General features: G+C 35.5%; 1 protein-coding gene across 33 annotated transcripts in view; it reads left to right on the top strand.

The window, feature by feature from the left end:
• LOC125683089 (myelin regulatory factor-like) overlaps positions 1-13,233 on the top strand; it is a 77,718-nt gene extending 64,485 nt beyond the window's left edge. For 9 of the 33 annotated variants that reach the window (XM_048923856.2, XM_056140773.1, XM_056140768.1 and 6 more), the window contains 14 exons: positions 292-327; positions 1,010-1,210; positions 3,427-3,651; positions 3,938-4,116; positions 4,266-4,436; positions 4,783-4,872; positions 5,062-5,177; positions 8,178-8,318; positions 8,554-8,618; positions 10,239-10,422; positions 10,540-10,684; positions 10,840-10,939; positions 11,077-11,136; positions 11,264-13,233. In XM_048923856.2, coding sequence (XP_048779813.2) covers positions 292-327; positions 1,010-1,210; positions 3,427-3,651; positions 3,938-4,116; positions 4,266-4,436; positions 4,783-4,872; positions 5,062-5,177; positions 8,178-8,318; positions 8,554-8,618; positions 10,239-10,422; positions 10,540-10,684; positions 10,840-10,939; positions 11,077-11,136; positions 11,264-11,371 — 1,821 coding nt within the window. In that variant the 3' untranslated portion in view covers positions 11,372-13,233. Of the gene's footprint in view, positions 1-291; positions 328-1,009; positions 1,211-3,426; positions 3,652-3,937; positions 4,117-4,265; positions 4,437-4,782; positions 4,873-5,061; positions 5,178-7,998; positions 8,137-8,177; positions 8,319-8,553; positions 8,619-10,238; positions 10,423-10,539; positions 10,685-10,839; positions 10,940-11,076; positions 11,137-11,263 lie in introns of all 33 variants that reach the window. The other 24 variants (XM_056140783.1, XM_056140771.1, XM_056140763.1 and 21 more) reach the window with 7 other exon arrangements.
• The last annotated feature ends 3,323 nt before the right edge of the window (positions 13,234-16,556 follow it).

The following is a 16,556-nucleotide window of genomic DNA, read 5'->3' as shown; positions in this document are numbered from 1 at the left end:
CATAAAATTGTGTTTGAAAAAGGTTCTAGATGATATTTTGACTTGGGATAGACTTGCTGAAATGAATTTTCATTTGAAAAGTACTTCCATGAGAAAAATCCTTACTGATTTCAGTGATACAACTTAAAGGTCAAGGTCATTATTGTAGGTTGAAAAGAAATAAGTGTCGAAAGGAAAAAAAAACATACTTTATTTTTACACAACATCATCTAAAAGTGATACTTACCAAAATTCATATAAAATTTCAAGGTCAAATGTCAAGGTCATCTTAAAATATGACTTATTTTTCAGTCCTACAACTTTGAGTACAAGGGATACCTTGATCGGGTCAGTACAAACTGCTTCCATTCTCATGAAAGATGTGACCTTCAATTAAGGTCATTCAAACAACTTGAAAGTTATAAGGGCAGCAAGATCTAGAGTCTAAATTTGATGCATCTAAAGTAAAGGTCAATTTGTATGCCTTCTATCAGTCTTGGACAGGCTGTTTTTACATGCCTCATTAAGGTTAGATTATGTAAACATTAAAGAATGTAATTGAAATTTAGAAAATAAATAGAGAGATATTTTATTTCTCAACGTATACAGTAGTTTAAAGTCTTGAATTCTAATACTAACTAAATTTTTCCTATTTACTAGCAATAAACCTATAAAAGTACTACAGCTGTTTGTTGTTTAGTTTTGACTTTCAGTCTATATTCCATAGGACAGTAATACTGTTGTTTGTTGGTCAGATTTGTTAATTAAAACATTTGTGTAGTTTTCTTGATTTCAAAACCTGAAATTCTGAGCTATGTGTACTCCTGGTGTTTATTTGACAGAAAAATAGCTGATACTGAGGGCATTGAAAATATGCCAATCTCTACTAGCTGTAACACCCCCCCCCCCAACCCCAACCCCCAACCCCCATTTTCATACACGAGTTTGTACTACTACAGTTTAGGTCTCTCTCTGAATATGAATATAAGTAAATGACATCTGTCTTAATGGAATTCAATTTTGTTTACAGGCATCGAACCCAGGTCAGTTTGATAATGACATGGACGTGACCTGGCAGAAGGGTCAGACCCCTGACAGTGTGTACCACATGGGGAGAGTGGGGGTCAACACTGAGCACCCAGAGGAGGCATTAACCGTTCACGGCAACATGAGACTGACTGGTCACCTGCTGCAACCCTCAGATCTCAGGGCCAAGGAAAATCTCAAAGAGGTACAATTACTCAACACTCTACATTGTGCAATAGTCACCGATAATGCATGCACTGAATTTCAGCCCAAAAATATTGAAGTGATAGTGAAAATGTCAAAAGAGATGTTTTTGAAATCAAAGTTACTTATTGATTTAACTTGGAGCTACAAGCTCAAGTTAGCTTATCATATGGCTCAGGATTGGTGTGTAGTATGCGTAAACCTTTTAGAATTTGGACCATAAATTGCTTTCATCATTTGGTTCTGGTTGAATAATTTTTAAAACAATTGACAGTTTCCACTCATTAGAAACATTTTGAATTGAAATTCAAGAAAAGTACATCATAAGAATGCATAGGTCAAGTTCGTATATGGTTTAGGTCCAATCTTTTCTTTTTTTTTGGCAGAGTTATGCACTTATAAAATTTTGAGCAATTCAACCTCTATTCATCATGCCAGTCATACATGAACATTCAGAATTGGAATTTGGGATATAGATATATCATGATAATACACAGGTCACGTTACTAAGTCAGATCGTTTTTGGCAATGTTAAGGCCCTTTGACTAAGAATATTGTAAACAGCTCACAGCTTCTGCTCAATTATCTCAGTCATACATGACATTTTAAATTTAAGGAGGGAAGTCTGTTTGAATTATAACATCGTGCACACAAAGTGTACAAATGTATGATACGGTAATAGGGTATTATTCATTCCTCTTGCAATGCACTTTAGAGTCCACTTACGTATTCTGGGAAAAGGTGCCTTTTTTTTTACCATTCTGAATTTTACTCCCTATTAGGGGGTCAGATACAAGAGAAACGATTTTTCATGTGCAAATCTGCTGAATGAAGTTATAACATTGTGCACATGCAATGCACAAATTTAATGTTTTCTACATTGCAAAAGTTGATTTATCCATTCCAAACTTTCCATGTCTAGTATGTTATATAGAAGATCATTACACGTACACCGTACATGTATTGTTTACGGAAATGTGTTTCAAAGAGAAATGTATGGTAAATGTTACAGTCCATTTGTTCCCATATTATTAAAAGTTTAAGGATTAAAGTAAATTTTACAGTACATTTGTTCCCATATCATTAAAAGTTTAAGGATTAAAATAAATGTAATTTGAAATTCTAATAAAACCATGTTTTCATAAACAATTAAAAATCTTAAAGCACAATTATTTAGCATACATTTGTGGTCCAGAAAACCATTATAATGGTTAAAGCTGTCTTGTATCCATTCAAACGGGGGAAGACCATTATTTTTGACAGTAACATTACTTAAAACTGACAAAATTCATTTTAGAATCATTTTTGTCTTGATGGCAAATGGGTTATGCAAATAGTTGAGACAATGTTCTAGGTCACGTTTATGGACCTGTGACCTCGATGACGTGATGACGTTCATGTGTGATAGGTACTGCAGGCGCCCACTAAAAAACAGTTCTCCTTCAAGCCATTTATAATTCTTCATGCCAAGTCTTCACAAGGTTTTATTTAGCATTTTTTACATCTACATGCACTTTAGGGCGAGAGTTGTAGTCAACATATGCTTTATTGTTGCTGCCATATTAAGTGCCGAGACATAAATAAAGACAAATTTATTGAAGATTTCTGCCCCCTCCCCCACCCTCACCACCCCTACAATATACACCGACACTTACAGATTATCTTTATGGATAGGATTTAAGTAGCTTTTTTTTTAAGAGTAGGGATTATTTTTCCTTGTGTTGTGTTAGGTTTTCCATGCAAATGATAAGTCACTATGTGAAAATATTATTTCGAGAATTGCATTATATAATAGCAGATGATTGGCATTATGATTATGGCCTTTAACTACATTAAAACTGAACAATGAAATTGCAATAAACACATCATTTGATTTGCCTGAGGACAAACCTTCAATTTTTTTATTCAATTAAAGGTCATACAAGTTCTAAATGAAGAAAGTGTAATGTGCTTTTGAAGAGTAAAGAAGAATTACTTGCACAAATGCAAATCCGGATCATAAAATAATGCCTCATAAAATTCAGATGCATGCAATCAAACTAAAGAATTTTTTGTCATCTGGTACAACAAAATGCATGGCAAAGCTTGTCTCTGAGAGGTACCACAAAATGGAAAAAGTGGTGAAATGAAAAATGTTTGTATTTAATAATTTATTTTGTTATTTTTTCTTTGCCAACTCCCTTCACTCTATCTAATGATATGACAATACTTTGGTAGCTGGACTCAAAAGAGCAGCTGAAAAAAGTGGCAGCGATGAAGTTGTACAACTACAAATTTAGCGATGATTTCGCTAATGCCATGGGAATCCCCGAGGACAGTCGAGAAGATACAGGAGTCATTGCTCAGGAAGTTCGGGAAGTTATCCCAGAGGCTGTCAAAGAGGCTGGGGACATCCCTCTAAAGAATGGGGAAGTCATCAAGGACTTCCTTGTAGTAAATAAGGTATGAAGTATACTTAGGGTCACCTTGTATGAATGACTAAGCTACAAAGCATATCTATAGCAAGTACTGTTCACGCTCGTAGCAAATCTTTCTTATGTCTCATTGGCAGTGTAAAATCCATGCATTTTTACTCTAAAATTTATGTTGGTGCTGTAGTAAAGAGTGCTAAAGTCCATGATGTAATTTAATGGAAACCTATATGTATATTGTGAACTTTAATTCACTGCATAAGAGATAATCAGTAATTGGAATCAGGATCAAGAATTGACGGTCATATTTATTGCAGGACAAAATATACATGGAAAATGTCGGAGCTGTGAAAGAACTGTGCAAAGTGACTGGAAATTTAGAAATGAGAATCGATGAACTGGAAAAAATGAACCAGAAAATATCTAAATTAAAGCGCTACGACAGTGTGAAGTCCACTGTCAGTACAAAATCAAACTGTAGTGTTAGTACGATAGGGTGAGTAATCGGTGATCTCAAATCCTTTATCATGCAAAGAGAACCTGTGAATATGAAAAATTATGCACATTTATGTAACCTTTGAAGCAATGCAGGACTGGTCATTGAAATATTCCAGTGATAATATTTTTGTCTTTTTCTTTTTACAGCTCATCATTACCTAAGAAATCATCACGACTTTATAATAGTCATACTCATCACCAACCACCATCTAAAAGCAGTCAGAAATACGCCACATTTATACAACCACCTAAAAAGGGTTACTGTAGTAACCGATATGTCTGCCTGGGAACCATTATCAGCATCGTCATCGCATTCTGGTATGCTTCTTTGCCGAAACAAATCAATTTTGCTTCAACAAATTAAGTTTTGTAGTAATTGTATGGTTATAGCAATATTTGGTCAATTTTGGACTAGTTTAAAAAACTGGAGGGGTGGGGGGTCATTGCCAGAACTTCGGAACTTTATCTTTGTATCTTCCAATTCAACTTTATGTGAACAAGAGAAAGAAAAGGAAAATTTTGTCACATTAAGTACTAGAGGTGTACGTTTACACCCAGAGATTGATGCTTTGATTTCCTTTGTGTTAGAGGGCATCTGAGCCTCTCTCTCAGACGACAACTGCCTGTACCTACCATGAATCACAATTCCCTGTTTTTCTTTCAGTTTGGCATGTCTTATGATTTTGTTACTTTTGGAGCAGTCCAAAGAACCAAAACACAATCCCCAGAGTCAGAATCTAGAAGGACAGCTAAAGTAAGTGTGGAAGTTCACTGCTTACAATAAAAAAAAAAAAAGGATCCCTTTCTATTGTTAGGATTTTGTAAAGTATATAAAACCGTTATGATAAGAATATAAACCGAGATGTGTCTGTATTTTATAACCTGATTATTGATCCCCGAGAAGCTGCTGCAGGTGGACTGTGTAATTTTGTTTGTATTACAGCCCTGTTCCTACTGACGCTGGGGGACATCCTTCTGACATTGGGGCGGGAGGTAGGAGCACGATGAGGCCATCAACATCATCCAGTAAGACCCAGGCTCCAAACACGGGGTCACCAAGTAAGTCACAGGTCATAAGGTCAAAAGCAATATAAATAAATCTCTGGGATTAAACTTTAAAGGTCATATGCAATGTTTCTGAATGATAAATAATTTTTGGTGACATTCCAGTTACATGTACAATTCACCGGTATCCTATAGTGTTTTTATAAAAGAAATTGGGGTATATGACCAGGTTCTGTTTTAGAATTTAATAGTGTATTTTGATAGTTCCTGGTTGTGGCAAGTAAAACTGTAAAGGCAACTCTTATATATTACAGAAGGTTGTATGTATGGACATTACTAAGTTATTGAAGCAAAGAAGGGGAGAAATCTCTTGGGGGTCAATCAGAGATCAAACCTCGGGCCCTTGCATTACTAGTTTAGGTGATTTATCGCAATTTACCTTTGAATTAGAACGCTTTGGCCGATATAGTATTTCGTTGTGTGACGACACAATTGAATCTATTTGTAATACAATTGCGAAATGCAACAGAAACTCTCATTGGTCCATATGTGTAAGTCCGCCCAAATTCCCTTATACGGGAGTAGTCGGCATTAGAAAACATGACGGTCAGATGGAAACAAATTTCAAAGGAAGAAAGAGAAAATGTCGTATTCTTGTGTTGTTGTCTCATAAATTTAATATAAAAAAATTCCTAACATATTTTCCTGCTATACTTGTGTCTAAACATACCTTCAAATATTTATTAAAGCCCCATACAACCCAAAAACTCACAGCTTTTGATGATTTCGTTCGTTGACGTAGCCATGTTAGGTAGCCAGTCAATTCGAATTCCCCAACAAATATTTTAGCTAAATGTTTTGAATAATGTATCATCCCAGTTCCATTAAGTGATAATTATTCATATTGCTAAACTCACGGCAATGCGGCTTTCATTAGTCTGGGCCGGTCTCAATCTCTGCCACACAAGTGTTAAGGACCATAATGGGCTAATGTAGCATTTTCGTTAATCAAGAGCTTATTTTACCTTTACAAAAACTATATTTTTTAATTGCTATTAATTATTCGTGTTGATAATAAATGAAGAGCGAATACATAACTTACAACCAATTTTATGAATAGATATATACCAATAGCACAGAGTTCGAATTGACCGGCTACCTAACATGGCTATGTCAAGAAACGAAATCATTTGAAGCTGCGAGTTTTTGGGCCGTGTGTGGCTTTTATTTGAAGGTATGTTCGGACACAAGTATAGTAGGAAAATATGTTAAGATTTTTTATATTGAATTTTTGAGATAGCAACCAGTGGCGGCTTTAGGGGGGGGGGGGGGGGGGGGGGGGGGGGGGGCTGGCAGCTAAAATTTTCAAATTTAAGGTAAATCGTGGTATCTTGTTTAGAAAAATGTACTAAACGATAAAAGAAGCTATAATTTCTTCCACTTCCGGAGAAATAAATGACCAAATCTTTTGATTTCTTAAATTACTTTATTGGAAGAACTTAATTTTTTCCAAAATCCCTTTAAATTTGCGTAATTTTAATAATTTCACCTTATAAAAAATGATAAAAAATAGTACAAATGACTAAATAGGAAACATATTTCAAGCTCTGTAAAATCCCGGACCCCCACCAGGGCTTCGCCCTGGACCCACTGGGGGCCTCCAGGCGGCCCCCTGCCTCAGAAGTGGTGCCCCCCGTAACCGCAATTCCTGGATCCACCCCAGGCAACACAAGAAAACACCGATAATGTGATATCAGACCTCAAACGTGCGCAGCTTTTTTGTGCCCCGTAAATCGAAGGTTTTTATAAGAGCTGGATCTGTAGCTCTGTTCCGTCACAATATTTTTTTTCAGAGAGCTACAGTTCTCCAGGTGATTATTTTCTAATCCGTCCATTTTATCTGATCACCGGTGATCCGCTTGAGAAAGTGGGCGGGCTGTAATCGGCCAATGAAAACTCTTGTTGTATTACATCAAACATGTCATTCAAGCTGTTCGATCATCTCATTCAATTGTGTCGTCACACAACGCAATACTATATTGGGTAAAGCGTTCTAATTCAAAGGTGAATACTACTCGGGCTGATATATGAACTATAGTAATATTACTACAAAAGAAAATTTAAACCCATTTCAGAAGTCTTACAAAAACTCTTTCACATCGAGGAAAAGAATAAATACTTTTAGAAACAAATGTCAGAATCATTCCATATAACCTTAAGATGCAATCAAAAGAAAATGAAATTATTGTGCTGACCTGGTATATATTTTTTATTTAGACTTTATTTTAAATATCAAGCACATCAGGATTAAAAATTTCGTAACTCTTATCATGTTTATGATGTTCATGTATTTTAAGTTCCCCTTGCTAGTTCTGTAGACTAGTTTTGCTGTGAGGAGTTGCATCTAAGACCGGTGGTGATTCAAATAACATCTATTTGTACACTTTCTGATAGGTTACTCTGTTTCTCGGTACAATTATCCCAAATTATATCACTATTCTCCAATACTGATTAAATGAATGAAAAGTTAATTTTTATGGGTCATTTTCTATCTTATTTCTATTTTGATATGCGTAGAATATTTTATCATTGACATGCCTTTTCAGAGTTTAGAGATATGCTCAGACCAATTACCATTGCATTGGAGTATAAGTCTTAGGTGGCAATGGCTTTCACGGTGTATGATATTGCTTGGAGTATGTTCAAAGTGTAGACTTGTAGGTGTACATGTGTAGGTCTAGAAAAATCCAAGAAGTACTTTTCCCTACAAGATTAGAATTTTCTGCAGTCAAACAATTATGGATTTTCCTTTTGCTTGCACCTTTACATTTCATAATCATTCTCAATTATATATTTTCCCTTTTCCCCAACACAGCAATTAAACCAGGCACACTCCTTCCACCCTACCCTTACTGCGATTTCACTGCTCAGCTTTGTGAGAGAAAATGCTGCCCCCCTCCAGAACAAGAGGATGCACCCCAAACCCTGCCTGTCAATCCTGGTTACCATATCTGTAAGTACTGTCTTCTACAAGAAGAGAACTTTTTTTATCAGTGTGGTCTGCTATTCCCCCATATCCACCTTGTGACCCAACTACTTCACTCTGTGAGAGGCACTGTTGTCCCCCTCCAATGCCCTTTGATGAAGAAGTGGCCACAAGTATGATGGTGATAAGTGGCCAGGAGTTTCAGACCTGTAAGTCATTGGAGTTTTTCACTATATTTGAGTTTTTTTTCTTAATCTTGGTTCCAAGGAATTCAAAGAAAACTGAATCAGTATTACATAATGAGCATCTACATATATACATTGTATGCTAGCATTTTACTTTTGTGGTTTTTGAATCGATAATTTTGTCCCAAGTTTGGAATGTTTTAAGGTGTTATGTAACTAGTTTTATATCAGCCTATAAAACCCTGTGTATATGTTGTAGTTACTCCCCCTGCTCCTTCCAACATACCCAGACCAACAACTGAGAGTACAGAGGTGTTTATCAATGTAAGTATCCTTCTGAAGTTCGGACTCCATGCATATGATCTAGATTTAAGTGAACCATGTAGTGTGTTTACTTATTTATGATTGTGACAGTAGGACAATGTTTTTATGAATATACAGCATTATTAAGTTTCGGAGTGGGTGGGCAGTAATTTTTGTAGGGTGGACATACTTATAAATCTGGCCTGGATTTCTCGAAAACAACTTACATCGAGACTTGGACTTAAGTCCGAGATTTTACTCAAAGTTTGACTGCTTTTAAAAGAAAACTTAAGTTTGAGAATCCAAGCCTGATTCCTTAATAAACAAGAGAAACTTAACTACAAAATCATATCCCCATGCATGAACTTGCTTATTCTTTGTAGCATGAAAATTAAGTAATTCATGTTTCTTCTGCATACCAGTAGAGGCAAAATGAAATAGGTCCCATTGATGATGTTTCTTTTACATACCAGTATAGGCATAATGAAATACTGTAGGTTCCATTGATGACACCTTTGTTTTCTTAATACCGTACCAGACTGTATATTGAATAAATTTTCAAATAATTGAATGTTATCCACATGCAATCTGATGGGTTCATATGACTTTATTTGACTCATTTGACAATAATAATGTATTGTAAAGTGCTTTGAGCAGCATACGCTGGAAAAGGTGCTATATAAAACCAATCATTATTATTATTACTTTATTAACATTCTTTATATTGTATAAAGTTGCACTTATGACATTTTTAGCTCACCTGAGCCAAAGGCTCAAGTGAGCTTTTCTGATCAAAATTTGTCCGTTGTCTGTCGGCGTAAACTTTTCACATTTTTTACTTCTTCTCAAGAACCACTGGGCCAATTTCAACCAGACTTGTAACAGGGCATCCTTGGGTGAAGGGCTTTCAAGTTTGTTCAAATGAAGGGCCATGTCCCTTTCAAAGGGGAGATAATCACAAAAATGCAAAAATAGGGTAGGGTCATTTAAAAATCTTCTCAAGAACCACTGGGCCAGAAAAGCTGAAATTTACATGAAAGCTTCCTGATATAGTGCAGATTCAAGTTTGTACAAATCATGGCCCCTGGGGGTTGGATGAGGCCACAATAGGGGATCAAAGTTTTACATACAAATATATAAGGAAAATCTTGAAAAATCTTCTTCTCAAGAACTACTGAACCAGAAAAGCTGATATTTAAATGAAAGCTTTCTGGCATATTTCAGATTTCAGTTTGTTAAAATCATGACCCCCAGGGGTAGGATGGGGTCACAAGGGGGGGATCAAAGTTTTGCACACTATTTAAATATATAGAGAAAATCTTTAAATATGAGCCAAGGTGACTCAGGTGAGCGATGTGGCCCTTGGGCCTCTTGTAAGAATGGTGTCACATTATGTGTGACTTTTCTCTTTCCCGTTTGTTGCTATGGCAATATTGCTCTATATCATATAAAATCTAGAATTTCTTGATAAATTGTCAAATTACATCAACTGTGTCACCTAAAATCAAATTATAAGGAATGAAAGTCATTTTTACTCTTTTTATATGATATAAAGTAAGTTGGGATAGTTTAGATTTTATGATTTATAAACTTCCCCAACCTTTTAGGGTTAAACTTTCATTCCTTAAATATATTTTCCAGACATTAAATCCTAAGTTTTTCCAGACATTGAAGCCTAAGACAGAAGGACCACAAGTGAACATCTTAGGCGACAACAATGAATCCAACGCAATACCAGAAGTCAAACAACAGAATGGTCCAGGAGATCCCGACTCCAACACCCTAAAAGTTTACTATTCCCGGTCTCGTCGTAGCGTCCCACAAGGTAGGACAACTACAACCAGTTTATTCAAGGATTTTTCTTTTGGGATTTACAATTTTCATATTTTCAGTGATAAATAGGAAGACTTCATATGCATAATATACATGTGATCTTTTACAGAGGACTTGCATACAAGGATTTTCATCAAAGAAATCAATGTGACAATTGGGGCAGAACACTGCACTCGCTGCAATCATTCAAGCAAGGAGTTCCGACTGTTGCTCAGCCAGTACTTCTCTTATGATTTGATCACTTTTCAGTTCCTGTAAGTTTTAAGAGAGGATAAAGTTTTTCTCTGATAGTAGAACAGTTATACATGTATGTCATATTTTTTTATGAATGGATGATTAAATGTCCTCAGTGTAAAATTCATAGAGATATTGCAACCATCCAATATTTTTTTCTTTTTCTGATTTGCAGAACATCTGAGCAGGCATCTGCCACGCTGTGTTATAACCACACATCAAGGAATTGTAACCCTAACATTGCTGGAGAAATGATTGCAAGAGTACCAAATGAGGTCAGCCTCACAACCCATACTTTTATTGGAATGACATCATTGCAATTATGATTGAAAGTAGCAAGATTATATTTCATGTGATACAACATATTTTCAATCTAATTTAATGAAAACGGGGTGTGTTTTTTCAATTTCAGTGGCAAATTCCCATTGGAAAGTATTTCCAGAGTGCTTTTAAATTTCGAGTGTCTCACAAGGTTTGTATGCTTTTCAGATGATCTTCATTTATGTTTAACAAAGTAATCATTTTATCCCCCCATGAGTAGAAGAAATGTTGACTTTAGAGCTGTTCAAGAATCAACATTTTCCTTGATTGTATTTCAGGACACTAAACAAAATATCTGCAGCAAGCCAGCGAGTGAAAATGTGGAGTCTTTAGAGTATGTTGAATACATCTTGTACTTTGATAGAACATGTGAAAACATGGATTAAAAAGAAAAATTGTGTCATCTGAGATTTCCCATGCAGTACTTCTTGACCTTATTATTGTGGCCTTGACCTCATAGCTTCATGTCAACCATTGATCTCTGTCGTACTGGTGAATCATCTAAGATGTATCACTTGTTCACGGTTTCATATGTGCTTTACAAACCATTCCTATTATGTTGAACACTTTCATGATGTCTTGTTAACTTTATTACAAATATATATCATACATTTATTTTGTTATACATGTTATTTATTGTATATATTGATCCCTTTTCTTCGATGTAAACTTTAATTTACTGTATCATTTTCTATGTGTTTGATCTTTCTCTGTTGGGAAGGTGAAATAAATGGCAATTTAACGAAAGGGAATTCTCATTCTGAAGACATGCAGCAAATAATACGCAAAAAGACTGTACGCAGTATTTTTCTGGCTTAACATATCTTTTTGTGCTTTTTGATTTACACATACCACTTTTAGAATGCAAAAAGAAAAGTATATGTTTTTTAACGGTATGTAAATGAAGTTGGTATAAAGATGAAATCTTTGTATGACCATTGTCTCTTTGTATTTTATGTAGTGCTACACATTTTATCAGTATTCCATTAGTCCATTAACAAAGCAATATATAGATTTATTTCTTTGTAGATTGCAATGACTTGAGATTTTCTTTAAGTATGAGATTTTAATTAAAAAAAATTAAATCAAAATTGATGATGCATATGCTTGCGCTGTGGTGTAAGATCTGCATCAATTTATTCCAACTTATAAATTGATCTACTGGTTAAACAGTAACTTGAAAAGGAAATTACCGGATTTTAATGATATTAGATAATGATACTCCATTCTCTATAGAAACAATTAGCATAATTAGAGACAATATACTCGTTTTAATTGTTTATTGCCAAAGAGATTTTACATGTCAAGAACAATTAATAATCCTAAGTATATACATCCCTGGGTCTTCTCTGTGTATCACGTATCATTGATTAATCTCCCCTTGTAGAGATTGATTAGTTTTTATACCCTAAATTCTCTAGAATGAACTGTAGCTCAATTTAAGCATGAAAGATGCTACTTGTTATGTATAATGTATTGAAAATAGTGTTCTTCTTAATGGAACAGTTTGCATTCCAAATGAATTTTTACTAATTGACAACTTTTCATTGATTGAAGGACTTTAGTTCGTTTGTACAGCCAGTACTCTATATGAGAACACAATATCTGTGTTAAGTTTGTCATCATATATCTAAACAGTACATTCCAGTTGTATTAAGGTGCCTTGTTACAATAAAAATTATTTACACTATGCATGTGATTCAACTTGTAAAAGATTTTATTGTGTCTTTTGTTAATTTTGCATATTTCATTTGTATATATGTCTTTCAGTCGTCATAATTATCATCGCCTATTATAAAAGAAATTGTAGAGGACCAGTTTTGTCAATCGCCATTTTCAATTCTTTTAGCATTTTGCTCCCCTTTAGAGGTAGATTTAGTATCGAGAAATGTACATTTGATTAATAAAATGTGAATATTAATGTGTTATGAATAGGAATTTTTCAGATCCACTTTATTTTTGTAAATCCTCTATGTACAATTTTAACTATTAGTTTATGAGTTTGCAAATGGTGGAAGACATTTAAAATGTATATTAATCAAAGTTGTTGTTCTTACAATTGATGCACAAAATTACACTATTATGTCTAACTGCTGTTTTTACCGAGTATTTTATGTTCTGGAAAATTTTACACATGAAAGATTGATTTTTACTGTTTTTCAGGAATGGATAATTCATTAATGTTCAGGTTTCATATTTAATGTAAATCAGCCTATGAAAAAAAAGCAATAAAGATCATAAAAATATATGACACGAAGTATTTTATTATTATAAGGGTCTCATTTACTGGTACCTAAGCCTTTGGTATCTGTATGTCTGTAGTACACTTTAACATTTGGATATTGGATGTCCTGCTCCAAAGGGAGAAGATAAAATGATAAAGAAATATTTAAAATAGGGTTGGATGAAGCACTGAACTAAAAAAGTCGAATGAGGAATTTTTTTTTTTATATACTTAAAAGTTTCAAATTTATTCAAACCACAACCAGGAACGTATACCACAGTAGGAATTTAGAGTTTTATAAAGAAAACTTTGATTATAAATGTTCCTGAACCTTGGCTCCAGGCCAAAAGAAGATCAAAGTATTGCACTCAAATATACAGGAAACATTTTTTAAAAATCTCAAGTAGAGAACCACAAGTCTTAAGATTTTTCAAATCAATATGTAAGCATCCCTCGTGCAGCATAGATATATTATGGCAGTTCAATGTTTTACATGGGGGGGGGGGGGGGGGGGGGGGGTGGGTTCAAATCAAAGGTATAGAAGTTACATAGTCATCCTAGCTCCATTTTAAGCTAGACTTATTTCCATGTTGACAATCCCTCTCCATTCTGTCCTTCGTTCTGCTATCCTGCTTGCCTCTGTCCAGGCCTTGAATCCAATTTCATTTCTTTCTCTTCTACTGTTCTCCATGTGCCTTTTGGTCTGCCTCTCTTGCGCTTTCCTTCAGGTGTCCATGTGAGTGCTATTCTGATGTGCTTGGTCTTGATCATTCTCAAAACGTGCCCTATCCATTTCCATCTCCTTTTCCTTAACATGTTGCTAATGGACTCCATTCCTGCTCTTTCCCTCACTGCCCAGTTTCGTACCTTTTGAGGCCAGTATATTCACAGGATCCTCCTTAGGCTCCTGTGTAGGAAGGTATCCAGGACTTGCTCATCACCCTTTGTCATTTTCCATGTTTCACTGCTGTAAAGTAGAACTGAGACCACATTGGAATTGAACAATCTTATCATTGTTTTCTTTTCAATCTGTTATCCCTGATGGCAGTCAGTTTGTTGTAGGCGGATCTTGCATGTCTTCTGTGGTACCTTCTTTGGTGTTAATGGTGCCTCCGAGGTAGATGAAGTTGTAACATCCTCTACCTCTTCCCCTGCAGCTGTAATAGCCTGAGTGTTGTTGGCGTTGATGTTGAGGCCGGTTGATTTGGCATGCCTGACTAGTTTGTTCACTTTTGTCTGCATTTGCTTTCTGGAACTTGGTAAGCAGTGCAATGTCATCAGCATAGTCAAGATCGTGCAGTTTTGATGTTATGTTCCATCGTATGCCTGTTGTGTCTCCAGTTGTTGCTTTCTTCATAATCCACTCAATGACTACCCAACATGTTGCATCCTTGTTTCACTCCAGATTTGGTCTTTAACGCACTCTGATGTTCCACTTCCTGCGATGAGTGTACAATCATTGTTGTGACATAAGCACTTGACCAGTCTGATGGATTTGTCTGGTATGCTGTAGTGTTTTATGATCTTCTTCCACAGTGTGTCTCGGTGCATGCTGTCCAAGACCTTTTCAAAGTCTCTAAAACAAATGTACAAGTGTATAAAACAGGTGTAAAAGTGTATAAAACAGGTGTAAAAGTGTATAAAACCGGTGTACAAGTGGGAGTTCCATTCTATGGCCCGTGGACCGGTCACACCCAACAAGCACTATATCTTGATAAGGTAAACGGATTATTCGTAGTCAAAATCAGTGTGCCAAAAACAGCCTAACAATCGGTATGAAACACGTCAGACAGCATTTGACCCAATGAAAGCCATCGTCGGAAAACCACCGTCGGTCGCTGTGCGATTAGCCGTGGGTTTCCGACGATGAATGAAAGCTTGTATTGGCAAACTAGATCGTTATAACGACCATAGAATTTGCAAAATGCTGACTTCAAACGATATTGTTTAAACCCCTGAACCATCAATTTGTTTGTTAGTAGCCTGCCTTGATTTAACAAGAATACCGCAAACGGTACTATACACGCCCGTCGGACAGTGAAATTCAACCTGGAAGCATATTGTGCACTCCGAATTGATACAACACACATTCTAATTAGAAAAGCCTTAAAGTGGGTCATGGTGCACCAATCCATCTGACATGTGAACTGATTAGAATGAGGTTGTGACAAAATGTCGGTGCAATATCTATCTGTTATGATAAAAAGTCCGGGAAACCATTTGGTCTACTTTTAGCCCTAAAGTAGGTCATGGTGCACCATTTAAGTTGAAATGTGAACTGATTATGTATTTCTCTGAAAGGGAGGTTGTGAGTAGATTTCAGAGCAATACCTGTGATCATACCAAAGAATCTGGAAAACTGTTTGACCTACTTCTACCCCTAAAGTACTGTAGGTCATAGTGCACCAATCCAGCTGAAATGTTAACTGCATTTGTCTTCCTCTGAGAGGAAGCTTTTGACTAAATATCAGGGCAATATCTATATCCATAATGAAAAAAATCCCGGAAAACTGTCTGACCTATTTTTAGTCCAAAAGTAGGTCACGGACCAATCAAGCTGAAATGCAAACTGAACTTGTATTCCTCTGAGAGGAAGCCTTTGACTAAATATCAGGGCAATATCTGTATCCGTAATGAAAAAAAGTCCGGAAAACTGTTTGACCTACTTTTTCCAAAAAAATGAAGGGCGTATAAAAACTGATCATATGCAGAACAAGCTCTTGCGTATCGAATATCATATCAAATGATATAATGGAATTTTGATGCTCTCTTTTCTGGTGTATACTTTGGAGTGAGTTCATCTCCATATTGACTTCTTATTCAAGATTTCTTTCTTGAGTTCCTGGTATTTTTATCGACCAGTGAATTTTCTCATTTCAAATCACGTACTGGTAAGTCAAATTCAATGCTGTTAATGGGTTATCAAATATAACTAATTAAAAAAGCCTAGTGGGGCCAAATTAGGGACATGAAAAAATTATAGAAGACGTAAATTCAAGATAAAAAGTCATTATTACGACTTAAGAAAGTTGTAATAATGAGATAACAAGAGGCCCATGAGCCACATCGCTCACATGAGTCACCTTGGTCCAGCTGTTGTAATTTTTAAATGATTTTTTAAATCTTTATTCCCATGAAAAATCTTGAACTAAGAACTTGATACATTGTCAGAATGGGTTAAAAGTATAAGAGGGATATTAAAATCCCGCATTAGACACATGAAAACAAAAGTACGTACCATCTATCCTTCTGTGTTTAGTAAACCAGAAGTGATAAAAGAATTAAATAGGTTACATGAGGAATATGTTTTGGTTCCAGCTGACAAAGCTAGTAACAACATTGTCTTT

This window comes from Ostrea edulis, chromosome 6 (assembly GCF_947568905.1).
Source record: "Ostrea edulis chromosome 6, xbOstEdul1.1, whole genome shotgun sequence".
Classification (NCBI taxonomy): Eukaryota; Metazoa; Mollusca; class Bivalvia; order Ostreida; family Ostreidae; genus Ostrea; species Ostrea edulis.
Note: the sequence above shows the minus strand (reverse complement) of the source record. Positions and strands in the feature narration are given on the sequence as shown.